Source organism: Rana temporaria, chromosome 1 (assembly GCF_905171775.1).
Source record: "Rana temporaria chromosome 1, aRanTem1.1, whole genome shotgun sequence".
Lineage (NCBI taxonomy): Eukaryota > Metazoa > Chordata > Amphibia > Anura > Ranidae > Rana > Rana temporaria.
Genome location: NC_053489.1, coordinates 103,416,420 through 103,436,817, shown reverse-complemented (window position 1 = coordinate 103,436,817; position 20,398 = coordinate 103,416,420). Strand labels below are relative to the sequence as shown.

At 42.1% G+C, this 20,398-nt stretch overlaps 1 protein-coding gene across 6 annotated transcripts in view; it reads left to right on the top strand.

Moving 5' to 3' along the window:
• The window catches only part of ARHGEF28 (Rho guanine nucleotide exchange factor 28), a 355,169-nt gene that overhangs the window by 210,371 nt on the left and 124,400 nt on the right, over positions 1-20,398 (top strand). For 5 of the 6 annotated variants that reach the window (XM_040341440.1, XM_040341441.1, XM_040341442.1 and 2 more), the window contains 4 exons: positions 331-626; positions 11,371-11,560; positions 13,686-13,797; positions 17,917-17,997. In XM_040341440.1, the coding sequence (XP_040197374.1) occupies positions 331-626; positions 11,371-11,560; positions 13,686-13,797; positions 17,917-17,997 (679 nt within the window). The remainder of the gene's footprint in view (positions 1-330; positions 627-11,370; positions 11,561-13,685; positions 13,798-17,916; positions 17,998-20,398) is intronic. The other variant, XM_040341443.1, reaches the window with a different exon arrangement.

Sequence of the window (20,398 nt, the reverse complement as noted above, 5' to 3'; positions counted from 1 at the left end):
GCACATGATTGGATAATAAAACCAGCAGAGCTTCTCCTCATTTTAGATCTACCCCTCAGATTTACAGCGACTGGACTTCCAAGTGCACTTTCAGGGCAATTTCAAGTGCAATTTGCACTTGACGTTTGCACTTCTAGTGCAAAGTGGATTTGCCTTTCGTAAATAATCCCCATTGTGTATACATTTCCCGTATCATGCATTGTATCAGTGATTATGCATCATTTAAAGTGTACTGTTTTACTGTCCTCCTTTTTAAGGAAAATATTTGTGTGCCAGGTGGCAAAGTCATATTTTTGCTGTTTGACTTATGTAAGCTTTTAATTCTTATAGGGTAATAATTCAGAGATTAACTTCATTCACCTGAACAATGCTGGCTGTGAAGTTCCCAATACAGACCAATTTGACTCCACCCTGACATCTGAGAGCTCAGTCAGGGATACCAGTCCCTCCACCTGTACTTCCCCTGAGAATTCCCGAGCAGAGGTAAACAATGCAGACAGTGCAGGCTCTCCCGCCTACATCTCACCTTCAAGGCTTTCCACACCTGCAGCCAGTAACCGCCAGTGCAGAACGTTGGGATACAGCTCCGAGAGAAATGCCGCTTATGTGGCCTACAAGAAAAGAAGGTAAGGAGAGTGACTGCAATGTAGAAAGCTTTATATCTTTAGAATCCTGCCACACCACTAAATATATCAATTGTGTAGGTAAAGGTTGCTGATGGGTGGGTTGGTTTAATCCACTCTAACGTGTTAAGCAATATCTGTATACAAAAGATAGATGCAAAGTGAAAAAGTAGCAAAAAGTAGCAAAAATGGTGAGTCAATATTATTGTTTTTCTAGCATGCTTCATAAGGCTACATCTTTGCAATTTTGTGCAAACAAATATTGTAGCAATACGAAAAAACTATTGTATATAAAGCTAAGTATACAAAACTATATATGAAAAAAATCCAAAATAGGACTGCATAGCCGGTAATAAATAAAACACGTAAAAGCTTTGGTAGTGGCTGTTTACCTCCTTCAGAATGTGCTTCCACAAGATAAAAAGCAACAGATAATAGGCTTTTCTGAACTTGCTTAACCAGTAAATAAGGAATATAGACCTTTCTTAAATAATGTAGCAAAGCTGGAAGTGTTTTCAAGTGAACACCTGTCTCCCGTTGTTATGGTGTCTGCAATGAATGATCAGAATCTCCAGCCCTAATGACACCTGTCATTATTCATGCTTGTAAGCTAACCCTTGTATTGCAAAATAGGCACCACCACCATCAAAATTCTGCTGCATAGATCATTTATCCTGGGGCATGTACAATATTCAAATTTTGACTTTTAAAATTTTGGCACAGACTCCATGCCTTGTAGCATCCAACTATGCAAAATGCGGCCTAAGAAGCTGACCGAGAGATGCCTCGCATTGTAAGATGAGCTGGGGATTCACCTTAGTGACAACGTTTCTGAAAGTCTCTTTTTGTAGCAAGCAACATAGTAACAGGCACTTGGGCTTACTAGTTCTTTAATGTGTCAGAATTGTTTGACAACTTTACATGATTGGTTGTGGGCCATTTAGATTAAAGCTTCATTTCCACTGGCGTTTTTACAGCCACTTTTTTTAGCCTTTTTTACAGCTTAAAAACGCCTGTCCATGTTTGATTTGTAAAAAAAAAAACGCAGCGGTAGCGTTTTTGAGCTTTTTTTTAATGTCTGCCGTTTTTACAGCTCTATTGCTGAAGCCACAGAACGCCCTGGTCCCACGTTTTTTTTTACAGCTCAAAAATGCCTATGCCATTTGCAGCTCAAAAACGCCTATGTGGGCATGATGCCATAGAATAACATGGACAGGCGTTTTTAAGCTGTAAAAAACGCTCAGAAAAGTGGCTGTAAGAATGCCAGTGGAAATGAAGCCTAAAAGAGAGCTACATTTCCTATTTCCTCCCAGAAGCACCAAACTTTCTTGCACCCTTCAGTCACCATGCTCTAACTGTTTTGATACATTAATTAGTTACACCTACTGCCAATAATGGTGCATAGCAGTTTTTGTTTAAAGCGTTTGTGAAGTAAAGTAAAACCTTGGATTGCGAGCATAATCCGTTCCAAAAACATGCTTGTAATTCAAAGCACTCGTATATCAAAGCGAGTTTCCTCATAAGTAATAATGGAAACCCAAATGATTTGTTCCACAACCATTTATTCCTAAGTCCTTCAGTTGTGATAGGTTGTGTAACCATAAAATACCCATTCACAAATGTAAGCCTCCACAAGGGTGTCAGGTCACCTGAGGCCAGGTGACAAATGCACACCGTTGGGTTCAGGAGTGCACCGCTATGGTAGTAAACCCTATGGCTGACTGCTGCAGATGGAACTCGGGGTGGTTAAGGAACGCAGGTCCACTGGAGCACTAACAGGGATCCCACAGGGAGATAGAGCCCAAGATTCCCCAGGGCGCGGAGTCTAGGATTCAGCAGGTGTTCACCAGAGCCTCTAGTGGTGAGGATGGACTGGGCTGCAACTGGATCCAGGTCGCGGCCCCCAGAGTCCCCCAGCTCACGCTCACAGTAGCCTATAGGGATGGGGGAAAGCAGCAGCTCAGGATGCAATAGATAGTGAGGGGATAAGGCAAAGGTCGGGGCGACTAGCAGACAGGGATAGTAGCGAACAAGCCAAGATCGGTAAACCAGAGACAGACGTAGCACACGGCAAGCAGGAACCCAAACACACACTAGCTAAACAAACAACGTTGATCAGCACGGATGGCTTGCAGTGCACAGGTTTATATAGTGTTCCCTGATAGGGCCTGGGGTGGGGCCATACTTGGAGGAGAGATTACTTAAACAGCCAGGTGAGAGTGGCTGGCCTCTAAAGCACGACATATGGAGGAGGTAAGCTGACAGACAAACATTACTGCATAACCATGACAAAGGGGATTAGAAGCAAAATCCAGCAGGAGCTACAGAGTAGAGAAGAGAGGAGAGGTGACTCTAAGTGTATTAATATGTTGCTAAATGTTGTACCTTCACTAAATGTAACCATATTGCTACACTTAGAAGCGCCTGTCTTCTCTTTTATACCCAGTTGTGACATGACGCTACTTATATATCAAGATAATAGTAAATAAATATTGCACTAACCCATAAAGAACAGTGCGCGGCTACATACGAATGTGACAAAAATTCAAAAGTGCAAAAAATCTCGCCACCTGTTTAATATTTTCACTTTTTTGTATACCACGACATTACTTGTATATCAAGTCAAAATGTATTAAAAAATGTTGCTTGTCTTGCAAAACGCTCTCTAACCAAGTTACTCTCACACCAAGGTTTTACTGTAATTTTTTTCCTTTAAAATAACAAACATGTTATACCTACCTGCTCTGAGCAAGGGACCTGCACAGAGCAGCCCCGATCTTGCTCTTTTCTGGTCCCCTGCAAGCACTCCTTGCTACTCTTTTTGGTGTGTCTGCATCTATAGACACACACAGCAGGGCCCCCTGCTCCTTCGTCACAGGATTTGACTGACAGCAGGGAGAGCCAATGGCTCTCACTACCTCATAATCGCTGCAGGTGGGCACAGTGCTTGATCGAGATTAGGCTCAGGTTAGTGTAAAAGGGGGCGAGGGGACGATACACACACTGATTTTTTTTTCCTTGATGCAGGAATGCCTTAAGCTTTAAACCCACTTTAAATCCCAAGTCTAGTTTTCTTTTAAAAACTAATTCCCAAGCAGGATTTTTTAAATCCACGGCTGCCACTGCAATACCCTCTCTCTGTCAGTGTCCCCTGCAGGCTCAACACAGTTTTCTTCCAGGTTGAATGACACCCAGTGTCATTCAACCCACTTCCTGTGATCCAAGAGCATCAAGGACCAGACCCCTGGGGCCATATCAGACTTTCCTGGACTTGAAAGAGAATGCTATAGAGTGGCACCATGCCATTAAATGGCATTGCTCCCTTAAAGAATTCAGGACTTGCCCAACATCAGAGGACTTATGAAGTCATGCCACCAGTTCCAAAATTGTTGGAAAAGAGGGATGTATAAAGATTTTTTTAAAGAGAAAAGCAAAGATGTGGGAGCTAGAAATAGGGGGGACAGATAAGGTACAGTTAGGCTTTAAGAGGTTTCTGCAAAATCTGCAGCCCCTCATTTAGTATTGTAGCCTACCCACTCCCTCCTGTCCTTCTGAAATCTCATTGGCCAACGAGGGAATCCCATCATAGTACAGAGCCAATAGGAAATCAGGAACAGGAGGGAGCTTGGGAACTACTTGGAAATACTGAAGCATTGCCTGTACAGAATAGATGGCATTTGCCTTTAGCAGAGAGAAAAGAGAGACAAGGCCGATATTTGCAATGTACACCTGGTAGCATACATTGTCACATTCATGTCCTTTTAGAAGCTTTAAATGGGTTATAAAGGTAAAAAAAAAATCCCCTAAATAGCTTCCTTTACCCTAGTGCAGTCCTCTTTCACTTACCTCATCCTTCGATTTTGCTTTTAAATGTCCTTATTTCTTCTGAGAAATCCTCACTTCCTGTTCTTCTGTCTGTAACTCCACACCGTAATGCAAGGCTTTCTCCCTGGTGTGGAGAAAGCCTCTTGAGGGGTGAGGGGGCGAGCAGGAGTGTCAGGACGCCCACTAACACACAGCTCCTTTCTCTATCTGCAAAGTAGAGAGTGTCCTGACACTCCTGCTCGCCCCCTCCCCCCTCAAGAGGCTTTCTTCACACCAGGGAGAAAGTGTCGCATGACTGTGTGTAGTTACAGACAGAAGAACAGGAAGTGAGGATTTCTCAGAAGAAATAAGGACATTTAAAAGCAAAACGGAAGGATGAGGTAAGTGAAGGAGGACTGCACTAAGGTAAAGGAAGCTATTTAGGGGAAAAAAACCTTACCTTTACAACCCCTTTAATTATTATACAGGATATAACGTACAATATGGCAGTTTTGATGTTGTATCATCCAAAATTCCAAAATTCCCCTTGAATAAATATAATTACAACATGACTCAGTTTAGCAAAATCGAAACCTCCTAGAAACCTGCTTTTCCCATAGCATTTTTGGTAAATATTTTGCACCTGTCCTGACCAGTTTATATTCTAATAACAGCAAGTTTTGTGGTCATTATTCCTTCATTGGAACTCAAGCCATGCTGTTTTTTAATCATTTCCACTGCACTAGAAAACACAGGTCTGTGCAAGGGTACACAGAAAGCAAGAATGTTTTTTCTATGTGCCCTATTTACACCAAAATGCTGGTGTCATGAGGTGTGCAGAAATATCCAATGTATCAGAATTTTTCCATAACGCATAAATAACACATTAAACACACATCAGTGCAAGTGAAAGGGATAACACCAGATAAACACAACAGTTGATGTCAATGCAAATAAAAACACGCTGAAATTTACATAACGCATACAAATGTATATCAATGCACGCATTTTTTTTTCATTCGTTTTTATGCATGTTGTGGCGTGAGTGAGCCCTTAAAGCCTAACTTCCTGTTTTAGTGAACCTTAAAGTGGATGTAAACCCAAAAAATTGTTTTTTTGTTTTTGATGTCACAATGTAGAGTATAAGATTCCCTATCATCTGTGCCCAGTCTTGCCACACAGAGTTAATCCAGCGCTGAGCAATCCTCTTTTAATGTTCAGTGAAAATGAACAGAATTCCAGATAAAAACTTGCCAAATTATAAAGTCTGTTTCTCTGTTCTTGCTTTGTGTTACAGGTTATTTACATATCTAGAGCTTGGACATGTTTATCATATGTTATGTTATGTTTATCATAATATGAGGTGATCCAAAGTTCATTGTATATTACCAGGATATGTAAATAACCTGTAACACAAAGCAAGAACAGAGAAACGGACTTTATAATTTGGCAAGTTTTTATCTGGAATTCTGTTAATTTTCACTGAACATTAAAAGAGGATTGCTCAGCGCTGGATTAACTCTGTGTGGCAAGACTGGGCACATATGATAGGGAATCTTATACTCTACATTGTGACATCAAAAACAAAAAAAAACATTTTTTGGGTTTACATCCACTTTAAATAAGTTTGTTTGGACCAAGCTGCATACAGTATGTAGCCTCAGCTACAGTATATATAATATAGTACAGCGGGAACTTTCTTTCCCACTCCTGAACGCTGCTCGGCCATTCACAGAAAGCTTTGTATTTTTTTAATAAATACAAAGCTTCCTCTGATTGACTTGGTTGGAGATTATGATGTCATCTGTCTGCCTCTCCACCTCAGCCAATCAGAGGAAGCCTTGTATTCATTCAGAAAATATAAAGCGGGCCATGAATACAGTGCTCAGCGTGAGTTTTTTTTTCTGGGAACAGGATGGGAAGTTCACATCCCGCTGCTGGAACACAGCTTTGTAGACTGTATGTAGCTGATGCTTCATACAGTTCATAGAGTGCTGACAGCCACTGCATGTTTTGGTAAAAGAAATAGTGAGATTGGACCAGCTTGGTCCATACAGACTTTTAACCCCTCCGCGCTGTTTACCTCCCAGCCCTTTAAGAGTTCTAAATGCCATGTGACCCAAGCTCTTGATCGCAAATATGCTTACCAATTCCTGCTGGCTACCGTGCTGGGAGCATGCAGCTGAGTTTACGATCAGCTGTTGTCTTGCATGACCAAGGCACGTTCATGTAGGTGAAGGGCGGATATTTACTTAAAGGGGTCGGATTTTTCAATATTGGGCAGTGCTGGGGGCGGAATTGTTATCGATGGCCAAAGAAATTAGCAAAAGAAATCTGAACCTAATATTAATTTTGAAAGCTTGCGGGGATTGTTTAGTGAATTGAAGGGTGGCTTTTTCTATATTGGATAAAGGTTTCTTTAGCAGATTTGTTTGGCCATCGATAAAAAATTCCACCCCCAGCACTGTCAATCATTGAAATATGAGCCCCCATCATGTAGATATCCGCCCCTCTCCTACATGAACGTGCCCTCTGCCACGTGAGACAACAGCTGATCGTAATCTCAGCTGTACTAAGGCTCCGTTCTGCGCATGTGCAGTTCAGACCGGGCATTTTTTGTTATAGGGCATTTCTCGACAGGACACCGGCACCAAAAGGTTAAAGTTCACTAAAACCTGGAGTTAGGCTTTAAGTTTGAGATAGACTGGGGAAGTATAGTGCCGCGTACACACAACTGTTTTTCATGACGAAAAAAATGCAATTTTTTTAATTGGTCGTGAAAAACGGTTGTGTGTATGCTTTAACGAGGGGGGGTGGGGAACGCGTATGCTCAGAAGCAAGTTATGAGACAGGGAAATTGGCAAAAGCAGCCTAAAGGGTGGCGCCATTCGAATGGAACTTCCCCTTTATAGTGGCATCATACGTGTTGTACGTCACCGCTCTTTGCTCGAGCATTTTTCTTCACAAACGTGTGTATGCAAGGCAGGCTTGAGTGGAATCGCGACAAATCACGTTGAGGAAAAAGTTCGTTTTTTTGCATGACATGAATAATGGTCGTGTGTACCAGGCAATAGTAACTCTGTCAGGATAGTATGCATGGCCTTGTTCAGGTCAGGGAAATTTCCCCTCAATTCTATTCTCAGTGGCAGGGAGTTTGTATTTAGTATGGAATATGAAGCTTTTGACAGTGAAATAAAGTGACCAATTATAGCACAAGCTTAAAAAAAAAATCAGTTATGATCATATATCATATCCCCTCCCTTCTAGATTGTAAGCTCTAACGAGCAGGGCCCTCTGATCCCTCCTGTATTGAATTGTATTGTAACTGTACTGTCTTCCCTGATGTTGTAAAGCGCTGCGCAAACTGTTGGCACTATATAAATCCTGTATAATAATAATATATAGAGCACAATCATTTAAGCATCCCTCACCTATGTGTCACTATTCTATTTGGTAGATCAGAAAGTTCAGACAAGACCCAATGAGGAAACACATTGGCCCGGATTCACAAAGCACTTACGCCGACGTACCTTGAGATACGCCGCGTTAGTGTAAATATGCGCCGTCGTATCTGTGCGCCGTGCCCACAAAACTAGATACGCCTGAAAATAGGCTTCCTACGACCGACGTAACTTGCCTATGCCGTCGTATCGTGGGCGCATATTTACGCCGGGCTCATTTGCCGCTCCCATAGATTTTCTATGCACATATGCAAATGAGGGATATACGCCGATTCACAAACGTAGTTGCGCCCGGCGCATCATATACGCAGTTTGCGTAAGTCATACGTCCGGCGTAAAGTTATTCCCCATATAGGAGGCACAACTCATGCAAAGGTATGGACCAGGGAACACAAGCCGTCGTATATTTTTTGTCGTTTACGTTGTACGTGAATATGACTAGGCGTATGTTACGTTCACGTCGTAGGCAGTGATTCGACGTATCTTAGGCAGTTGTCTCAACGTGATTCTGAGCATGCGCACTGGGATGCGGCCACGGGACGGCGATTGCGCTGTTCATTTTAAGTACTTCTATGGCGCTTGGCCCATCATTTGCATGGGGTCACGCCTCATTAGCATGGCTCACGCCCACCTCCACCTACACTGGCCTACGCCGAGGAAACCCAGCGTATCTTTAACAGCGAGTGGGAGTAAGTGGTTTGTGAATCCAGTGCTTGCCTCTGTGCACTGCGCCGGCGTAGCGTAAAAGAGATACGCTACGGCGGCATAAATATGCGCCGATGTCTGTGAATCCGGGCCATTGTAATTATTGTAGTAAATGAATAAATACAAAATATGATTGGGGAATCTTGTAATCATATTGTAACATATTGTAACACGTGTGAGCAACATGAGACTATATTGCAGTTACCCTGCAGCTAGATGTAGCTACTGTCGGGCGTTTGGTTTTGTATGTAAAACCTCTAGAAAAGCATTTGCAGGGTGTGGATTATTAGTCACGGTTACCTGAAGCACTTTGTTCTGTGACTGAACTTCACTCATTACCGTGAAACAAATATGTCAGGGATTTACCTCCATGGTGACAGAAGTGACACCAGAGACAAGTCATTAGAAGAAAATTGCTCCTACACAAGTGTAAACTGCTTTCATGACTTTCCCTGTGAGCAACATTTTGCTTCTCTTAAAAAGGTTTTTTAGCTGTGCTTCAGTTTCACGGCTTGCCAGTTGGTATTTAATTCACCAGCACACAATACAACATTTTACAGCTGTCCTATAATGGGCCCGAATGCTGCTGTTTTATTTCCCTCTCAAATTATTAAAACAAACCAACAAATCAGATTGTGTTTTTTATGTGAAAAAAGTAATGTGTCTGCTATGGACAATACCCACCTGCTTTGCTTTGGTTTTGTTTGGTCAAGCTTTCTGAAATAGACTGATTACTTTTTTTGCCTATCCTTGTACCAGTTCATCAAACTTTGAAACTGAATTTTAGAATAAACCTTGAAAAGCTAATTGTTGAGACGTAATAATTATCCCTGGTGTGCCACAAGCACAGGACTTAAGCCTTGTACACACGGTATGATTGTTGGCCAACCAAGCGTTGATTTTTGTCAAAAGGGAGTGTGCCAGAATCTTGTCTTGCATACTAACGTTACACAATTGTCGTGCGACAAACGCGAACGTAGTGACGTTCTACAAGGAATTTGAGCTCTTGAGCACCACCCTTTGTGCCCCTTCTGCTACTTACGTGTTTGAGCATTGATTCCGAACATGCGTGTTTGTACTTTCGACATTTGTGTACTGACCATAAGAAAATCAGATGTGGAGCCGTTGCCCGCCGAAAATTTACTAGCCTGTCATCCAACATTTGTTGGCCGAAAATTGGACAACAATTGTCAAAAGGAGCATACTAACGGTAAGAATTTGGAACAGCCTGTCAACAGACGATCCACTTCCAACAATCGTACCGTCCGTGTGTACGAGGCTTTAGTAGGACCAGGCAACGCATGATACTTATACAGGGCAGGTGGCATGCAGGGCCACCCTCAATATTCAGAAGAGGATGGAAGACCTTTTCCACATCCTGCCATCTGCCATGCTGCTGAAGTTAAAAGATAGGGCCCTAATGTAAAGAAGGGACAATGTGACTAGGAGGAGTTCTGTGATGGGGGCACTGACATTTATTTTTTTCCATTTTAGACTAGGGTTCCCCAGGATTTTGCACTTTTTTAAAGGGTGCTGCAACTGAAGAAAGTTTTTAAAACACTAAGGCCCTGTACACACAATCAGTCCAAACTGATGAAAACGGACTGAAGTTCAGTTTCATCGGTTCACCGATAAAGCTGACTGATGGTCTGATTTGCCTACACACCATCAGTTCAAAAACCGATCAAGTCCAACGCGTTGACGTAAAACACAACGACGTGCTGAAAAAAATGAAGTTCAATGCTTCCAAGCATGCGTCGACTTGATTCTGAGTATGCCCGGGTTTGGAACCGGTGCTTTTGCGTACTAACCATCGGTTTTGACCTATCGGTCAGGCGTCCATCGGTCCAATTTTAAAGCAAGTTCTCTGTTTTTGGACTGAAGGACAACAGACCGATGGGGCGTACACACGGTCGGTTTGAAACTGAACTTCAGTCCGTTTTCATCGGTTTGGACTGATCGTGTGTACGAGGCCTAATTGTTTAGAGGAGCCTGGCTAGCATCACTGTCAGGTAAAGAGCTACATCGTTTTTGGGCCCACCACACTGTCATACAGGTCTATGACAATGTAGCAAAAAAAGGGAAATACACAAAATATGTCATAGGCCCCGTACACACGACCGGTTTTCTCGGCAGAATTCAGCAAGAAACTTGATGGGAGACGTATTCTGACGAGAAAACCGGTCGTGTGTACACTTTTCGCCGAGAAACTCGTCGAGCCTAAAAGAGAGCATGTTCTCTATTTCCTCGTTGGGCAATGGGAACATTTGGCTTGACGAGTTTTCTGACAGCCGAACAAGGAACTCGACAAGCAAAACGATGTGTTTTGCCCGTCGAGTTTTTCGGTCGTGTGTACGGGGCCATACAGTTGGGCTTATTGAAAGAAAGTACACAAGCGACATCTAAGGCCTGGTTCACCCCTGTGCATTTCTTTTGCGTGTTTTCAGTTTTGCAGAAACACACTTCAGTCCATTTAACGTGGTTTCGTATGGATGTAGTTGACATCTGTGTATTTTATGGAAAGGGCCATGTTCTTGTTTTTTGGTTTCCATAGACTTCAATGGATGAAAAGCATGTATTGAAAAATACAGAATGCACCTGCAATATGCAACCTGCATAGGTGAAAATCAGGCCTTATGCAATATTTAAATAATATTCATAAAAGAACAATATTAACACTATCAAATACTAGGCATAAAGTGGAGGGTGTTTCTCTGCAGTTTGTATGTGTTACATTTATTTTTTTATGATTACATATTTACATCTCTTGTTTACAGTTCCAGTTTAGATGGTCTTGATGCAGACAGTGAAGGAGAGGGGACATATAGCAGGTATGACAATTCTGGCTGTTCTACTAAAGAGGACTCTTCTGGCCTTGGGAACAGCGGTGATGAACTGGACTCCCCTGAGACTAATCCCGATTTCCAAATCAGACCAGCTGGAACTCTACCCTTCGCACAGAGTAAGGTATTGTCATTCACAACACATGCTTTGCCTCTTTTGAGTTTTCACCCAAGAAGCAAAACTATTTTATGCCACATTAGCAGTAGAAACAAATGCGTAATGTTACAGAATAAATGCATTTTAAGTTCTTTAGCTTCTGTAATATATCCAGGCAAATCAAGTAAGTTTGGAGATATTGCTTTTCACCTTTTTTGCCTTTGTTCTTTAGTATTTGTACACCTTTACTGGGTTCACCAGGGTCCCGTTAGTGTATATTTACTTTTATGATAGCTGCCTGCAAGCTCAGAACTCTCTGGATATACATTACATGAAAAAGGCATATCTGGCATTTTTATGCTATCTTGTAATTAGCATGCAGGGATCACCGGGAGCATGCTTGTCTAAAGGTGAGGTCAGAGATCACCTTGTTCACATAACACTGGAAATCTCATATTCCGCCCTCCTTTTCTTGCTCTGCATGTTTACTTCCAGATAGCTGAGCTACATTGGTCATACTTCAGCACTGCAAGCTTTAGAAATGCCTGGATCTTTTTGTCAGTCATTTTATAAAATAAAGTATGATAGGATCTCAGTGCTATGAATGCTAGTCGACTTGATTATTGCAATGCCCTGTATATGGGCGTGTCTAAGAACATCTTGCACAAGCTTCAGCTGGTGCAGAATGCGGCTGCCAGGTTACTCACGGGCGTGGGCCGGTACGATCACATCACTCCATCCCTACAAGCCTTACACTGGCTGCCCGTGGCACAACGGGCTCAGTTTAAGACGGGGTGTCTTGTGCATAAGGCCATCCATGGTTTTGGACCGGGCTATCTCAGAGAAAATTCATCAGACATGTGCCTACTAGATCGCTGCGGTCTGAGAATTTGGCTTTGTTGAACATCCCCAAATTTGCTAAAAACAAATGTGGTGGGAGGACCCTGGAAGTTCAAGGAGCTCAGTTCTGGAACTCCTTGCCCCTTAATATAAGACTGGAAAATGATCTCCTAAAGTTTAGGAGATTGTTAAAAACATGGCTATATATCCAGGCTTTCGGGGTGACTTAAATTTTAAGTATTCTGATAGCTCAAAAATGTTATGTATTTAGCTTTGTATGTTTTATATTTTTTATTCGCTGATTGTTATTGTTTTATTGTCACTTGTTTGGTCGATGTAGTTTTTGCCCCTTTTCTGTTCTGTTTTTATCCCGCCAGCGCATCGAGGCACGTGTGTAAGACTGCGCTGTGTTTTATAAGCATTTTAATAAATAAAATTAATAAATAAATGCTTGTAATATGATTTTACCTCTCTGGCCACATAACTGTCGCCTTCATATCCTATTAAAGAAAGTACTTCTGTGAGTTCACTTAACTGACATTTATTAGTAATGCTTCTAAGTCGAAAGGAGCAGAAAAATAGAAAGAATTGGAGATGTAATTGCCATTATTACTTAAAGACAAAGAAAATATGAAGAAACCTCTAATTCTGGGATTTTTAAGGCAATAACAATTTTTATATAAAAAATATATTTTATTAGAGATGTAAACATTATAGAATAATAATTTATTGAATTCAACGTATTGCATATATTGTACAAGATATTAAAATGTTGCATATATTGGAAAACAAAATGGTATTTCCCACTATTTGTCCTGTGACCACCAGTGAAAGGCCGATGGTTACGAGTAGAGAGTTATTAAACGCGTTTCGATTAATAATTATATCAATAGAATCTTCCTCAGGGATATTGTACCACTTCTAAAAAGAAACAAAATGCAATGTTTGAGATTCCATGTAAATATCTTATACATCACAGATATTAACACCTGTAGATACAGTATATATCATAAATAACTTACATTTTTAAAACATATTGAAAATTGCAAATAGCAGAGGCATTCCCCATATTGTGGTGAAAAGGGCTGATATCCATATCAAGTACTCTTCATCCTCTACAGGACTGCTGGATATGATATAATCCAAAAGTTTGGTGCTCAAAGCCACAGAAAAGAACCAAAGACTGTTGTAAAATATGGACACATTTTTTTTCTTCCAATATTGTATTGTCCCAACCAAACTGAAAGGAGCAATAGGTGTATATATTTTTGACCACAAAATGAGTCTATTTAATTTTTTTTTTTTTTTGCAGGACCCTTTGACCTCTGGTCCTAGATTCCGCTCTTACTCTTATTCCTCTCCAAAAAATTTCCTTGGGAAGCCTCGCTTAACTCGTGACCTTTCCATTGGTGACCCTGGGGATGGTGAGTATGAATCTCTGAGTGCTATACTGCTTGATATTAGCAATGTTGTATTTGTTTTAAAGTTGAAGTGCTTCACCCAAAAAAAAAAGAGAGAGAAAAAAAAGAGTATATTCTAGCCTATCAGCCCTTAGATGTGGTGGCTACATTAGATTTTTTTTTTTTTAAGCTTTTTATTTTCATTTCTTTTCACCTGGTGATCCTGGCAGTGACCCACTTCCAGTCCTAGGATGACAATGCTTATTTGTCTATCTGTATAAGTGCAACAGAAAAAATTTCAGAGCCCTGCCCTTCTTTTCTACAAAACTCAGAGAGAGATAGCTAAGAACAATGTGACCGATAATAGCACAGGCAGAGAGCACATAAAATTATCAGCTTACTAGATTACTGGCAAGATGAACAAGTATATTTCTTCCTTCTCCAACATAGTTAAAAAAAATGCTTTTAATAGTGTAACTGTCGGAACAAAATGTACCAAATTAGAGACGTTTAGTTTTAGGATTTAGACACGCTTTTATTGCACATTATTTATGCTGTCAAAAGAAGATATGCTGGAGGATCTCTCCAGTGTCCCTTGGGGGAGTACATTCTGTGTACCAAAATGTGCCCTTAGTGGTCTTGAGTTCTGATATCTTCAAATATTACAAATTGCCATTTTTCGCACATGTGGCCCTGCTCCAGTAGGTTTGTACTTAACTTGTCTGATGACTATGGTCTCCCGTGCTGCCTGTATCCCGGCCGATAGAAATCTAGTGCAGGGCAGTGTGCGCACTAATGTCCCACATACTTAAATGACACTGCTCCTGATGTACTGGTATATTCCATTCGAGTCTATGGTACTTTAATGTACAGTAGACTGGCACTTGATTTTAACAGACCAGGCAGCAGAAAGAGCAGGAGGCCGCAGCGGTTGGGCATGGTAAATACAGGCCTGCTGCAGGGGGGCTAGGAAAAATTCTTTAACAAACGTGCAAGTGTAGTTTGAGTTTGTCCGTTTTTAAAAGGACGTTTGTCATGAGAGAAATTTGGAGGCTTTCACTGCTGACCTCTTCTTCTGAAAACGTTAGTTGCCTGGTTGTCACGCTAACCCTCTTGATCCACTGACCAGATAAGGATTTGATCATGCAGATCAAAGGGCAACTGTCATTTTTAGAAGATGGTCAACAAAGGAAGTCATAATATTACTTTCACAACCTTGCTATTAAAAAGTCTATTGTCTAGAGTCTATTGTTTTTCCAAATGGTTTATGGGGGTCTAATTCACACAAAGCTGATATTATTTTGTGTGGATGCTGAGAAATTACACACAAAGACACAAGCTCGTCCAGCTCCAAGAGGCATACAAGGGAGTCACAGTCACCTCTGGGGATATTTACTAAAACTGGAGAGTGTAAAATCTGGTGCAGCTGTGCATGGAAACCAATCGGCTTCCAGTTATTTTTTTGGTCAAAGCTCAACACCCCAGTCACACCGATCACAACATTGAAATCGTGCTACTTAACTTGAAGTAGCACAATTTCAAAACAGCATTTCAGTGCCATTTCTGGAAGATATCTGTGCGACTTCATGCACAGATATCTATGCAAGTCGCGCCTGAACTTGCAAAAAGTAGTGCAGGAACTACTTTTGAAAACGGTGCGACCCCGAAGGAGCTGCTTCCAATGCGGACAGTAGGGTGCTAGCTTGTCATGCAATTTGAAACTGTCAACCAGTCTGACCGGCGGGCTTATTGAGCAAGCTGAATTTGGAAGCTGATTGGATCCCATGAGTGACGGGTCAGGGGAGTCACTGTGGGTGGAGGGCTTGTGGAACCCAGCTTACCTTAGAGAGCTCTGGAAGCTCCTTGTTCCTCCTATGTGTAAGTCTCCCTTTGTCTATTAGGGGCACAGGGTGACCGAGAACCCTAGTTGGGTCTACCTAACCCGACTCACCGGACTCAGCATTTCCTTTTACCCCTGTTATCCTGGATTCTGTATGTGTGGGATGTGCTGAAGGAATAAAGGGGTTCTTTCACTTGGGACATTAATATTTCTGAACAATATCTCTAGAGAAATATATATTTCTGGAGGGATATTGTTCAGAAATATTAATGTCCCAAGTGAAAGAACCCCTTTAATCCTTCAGCACAAACCACACATAGAATCCAGAAAAACAGGGGTAAAAGAATGCACAGCACCAGATTTCCACTCTTCAGTTTTAGAAAATCAACCCCTATGAGTTTACTATTTTAATATATATGGTAAAAAATGTAGCAAAAGTTGGAACCTCTACTAGGGGATTCCTCTTCTGGAGTCCACAAGAGATGTAAAATTCCAGCAGATGAATGAACCTTTCAATGATGACCCATAGCAGGAGAATTGGCTTTTGATAGATTGACTGTGTAAAGAAAAACGACAGTGTATTCGTAGTAAGCTAACATTTTGAAATATTTTTCAGTGTCTATTGTAAAGAAAAACTGTACTTTGTTATCCTTTAAAGCGGAGGTCCACACAAAATGGAACCTCCGCTTTTTGAAGGGGGTGCAGATACCGGTATAATACAGGTATTTGCACCCACTTCCGGGCATAGACTCCCGCAGGGGGTCACGCCCCTTCCCTTTCCGCCCTGTTTTTTTCTGGGAAACACAGGACCTGTTAGGACGCGCAGCGCGACTCGCGCATGCGCAGTATGGAACCGGAAAGTAAAGCCGCAACGCTTCACTTCCTGATTCCCTAACTGAGGATGGCGGCGGGGGCAGCCGAGAGCTGAGCGATTGATCGGCCTTGGCTGCCAACATCGCGGGCACCCTGGACGGGTAAGTGTCCATTTATTTAAAGTCAGCAGCTGCAGTATTTGTAGCTGCTGGCTTTTAATATTTTTTTTTTAGGCGTACCTCCGCTTTAATTTACCCGTCTAAGTCTTTAACTCGCCTTCCCACGATCCTGCCAGATTTCGCACACAGTCGCTGGATTTTTCTGTGCATACTCAGGAAGCAAACAGACCAGCCAGGAGAATTTGCAGCAGTGCATGTGTATGGAATTGGTAGGTGTGGTGACAGGTAAGTATAAAACTTTAGGGGGGGGGGTGCTTTTGGGACAGGTTGAAAGATAACTGTATGAAAGACCTAAGGCCCCTTTCACACGGGGCGGATCAGTAATGATCCGCCTCCGTATGCTCCGTAAGCTCAGCGGGGATCGCTCCGTTGATCCCCGCTGAGCCGGCGGATGACAGGGCGGTCCCCGCACACTGTGCAGGGACCGCCCTGTCTTTTCTCCGTTCACCCCTATGGGGGGATCGGATGAACACGGACCGTATGTCCGTGTTCATCCGATCCGCAGACGGAAGAAAAAATAGGGTTTACTTCCATCTGCAAAATCGGATCTTTGTGGAGGCGGACGATTACGGGTGTCAGCAGATGTTCATCCACTGACACCCGCAATCACATAGGGACCAATGTATGTCCCTTTTTGATCCGCAAACGGATGGATGAAAAAGCGGGCATACGGTCCACATGTGTAAAAAGGGGCCTAAGGGTAGATACTTCAGTTGTCAGCTGTATAGAATGGCAAGGAGCCATGCAAAGGTAAGTATTTGCTGCTTGGGAGGGAGGCATTATAACAAACCTTTTGGTTTTCCCTGCATAGACAAAACAGAGTAAAGTCATTTTTGTTGGGACTGGCACATTTTAAATGTTTGTTTTTGAATGTTTTGGGTATTATAATAAATGTAGAGCTTTGAAGATCAGACTGGAGTCAGGGTATTATTACAATGGCTCTACCTACTAAGATATCAGCGACATTAGGAGTACATTATTTTCAATGAGTTGGCTACCAATAGACTTGCAATGTGAAAAAGATTAGTGAAGCACAACTACTGAAATGCAGAGCTTGAATATGCAATGAGCTAATATGGCAGCTCCAATGTAAATAAATGCAAGTGATAAATATAAAAATAATAATTTGGGGATTAACAAGCATTGAAAATGTTTAATTTGAGTTAAAAACTATTAACGAAATGATAGTATTTATTTGCATGATGATAATAAAGCTTTATACATTGTGGGCTTGGTGAATGCCTTACTGCCTGGAATTTCAGATGCAAGGCTTGCAAAGTATGTTTGTTAAGGTTTTATTCCTGCTTGTAGATTCTGTGTTCAGCGTCAGTGGTCGGTCACTACTTCAGGCACTTTCACTGTCTAAATCAGTATCTCTCCTTCACACTAGTAGTAAGTACTGCAATGGTGCCATGGGGTACTAGACACAGGTGTGCTGCATGAGCCTAATGCGCAAAGACAACCCGCGGACTGCCGTCAGCTGAGGAACTACAAGTTTTGTAGAAGTTCCTCATGGGCTGGAAGGCCGCAGGTTGCCTGAGTCTTCTCTATGGACACTGGAAGGAATTTAGCATAACCATGTATAGTGTACTACATGCTTCCTCCCTCCTCTACATGCTGTTGGCTTTTCATCACAAAGTCCCACCTATTCAGATGTATTGGGGCTCAGTCCAACATGCTGGCTCTGTAACCCCCCTTCTAGCCTTGGGCTTAGATTTTTTTTTTGCATGTTGGTGAAGGTGAGGCCAGCTGCTAAAGAGGAATTTTAATCTAAATGGCGGATTAACAGCTGCAAATTTTTTTACAAAATAAAAAGTATACAACAAAGCACTCCGTATGCTTTAAGTCTTGGTATGAGCTTTATTGAATGGTTCCATTGGTCTGACTTGGACCAATGTAGTATGTATATCTCTTACCTGAGTAAACACTGTGGAAACGGATGCATTTTGTAGTAGTCGCTGCTACTACAGCGATCACCACAATCTTCTAGATCCTGTGCCAAGCACTTCTGCATAGTGACTGCAGAAGGCTCATTCAGCACTGCCACCATTCACAAAATGCCTTGTATTTTTTCAATAAATATAGGGCTTTCTCTGATTGGATGAGATGGTGATTGTGACCCCACTGCCCTACCTCTTCACCTCATCCAATCAGAGAATGCCTTTTAATTAATAAAAGAAAAATACAAAGACATTTTATGACTGGCGGGTGTGTCGAGTAAGCGCCCCCCTTGTGGTCACTATGCAGAAGAGAAGCTGCTCAGGACCCAGAAGATTGCAGTGATCACTGTAGTGGCTGCTACTACAGTGATTGTCAGTTTCCCCAAAGGTCTATCAGGTATGAAATATGCATTCTTATGTGGGCCAAAGCTGGACACTGTGCATTAAAGATTATACCTAGACTTCAGTTTTAAGCTTATTCAGTAAGGTTGTACAAAAAGAAGCAGTGTCATGTAAAGTGCAGTAACCCTTAGAACAGGGGTCTCAGACTGGCGGCCCTCCAGCTGTTGCAAAACGACAAGTCCCATGAGGCATTGCAAGGCTGACAGTTAGGCCCCGTACACACGACCGAGTTTCTCGGCAGAATTCAGCCAGAAACTCGATGGGAGCTGGATTCTGCCGAGAAACCCGGTCATGTGTACACTTTTGGCAGAGGAAACAGACGAGGATCTCGTCGGGCCAAATAGAGAACATGTTAGTCAATGAGGAAACTTGGCTCGCCGAGATCCTCGGCGGCTTCACAAGGAACCCGACGAGCAAAACGATGTGTTTTGCTCGCCGAGTTTCTCGGACGTGTGTACGGGGCCTTACAAGCATGACTCACAGGCAGAGGCATGATGGGACTTGTAGTTTTGCAATAGCTGGAGGGACGCCAGTTGAAGACCCCTGCCTTAGAAACGATTAACTGGTTTCATAACAATAAATGAGGCCTACATTGTTGCTGTCAGTGCCTGCAGTTTGTATGACACCACTCTTTTTGCATTGCTTTAAAAAACAGAGTAATTTACAGGATACCTGTGCTGAGAGACTAATGTAGCTGCTGTTCTCTGCTTCTGATTACTGGGCTGGTGCAGATCCACTTGCTTTGATACTTTTTGAATCTGGCCATAGATGATGCAAGGAAAAAAAAACCTCTCAATTCCCCCATCGACACAGTCTGGACTCCCGTGTCATTGTGCTCTTTTTTTGGGGGGGGGGGGGGTAAACCCTTCTATAATTTTTAGCCAAGGAAGCTGCCATCTTGGCCTCTGTTTAATCTACAACTGCCATGATGCTGCACATGTGATCAGTTATGACACCAGCCATTGGATGGTTTGACAGTTTGGTTGAGAACACAACCAATGGGAGTGTTACCTTACTGGCACGTGCCAGAAACAAAACTTTTTTTATGGATGGGATTACTTCCGCTTTAAAGCAAAGATACCTTTTTTTACACAAAATAGGAACTTATAAATGAAGGTTACAGCAGTAGCCTTCATTCATAAATAAATGCAATCAGCCCAGCACTGCATATTACATTGGGAGAGAATTTCTCTCCTTGTGCTATCAGTGGGGCTGCGCTGTTAGGTAGACAGCTGGTCCACTGTGGTACACATTAGATGGTTCTAATTCCTTCCATTAGTCTTTCTTGCTCTAACAGGTGGTGGGATCCTCTCCTCCTAAACTTTTCCAGAATAGAGGTATATTATTATCGAAGGCTGCGTTTTGTCAGTTTGCCATTTGTTGTACTGCAACGTTCTTTATATAAACTAAATGTTTTATCAAAATTTTTATCTGCTTAGGTTTGTCTTAAA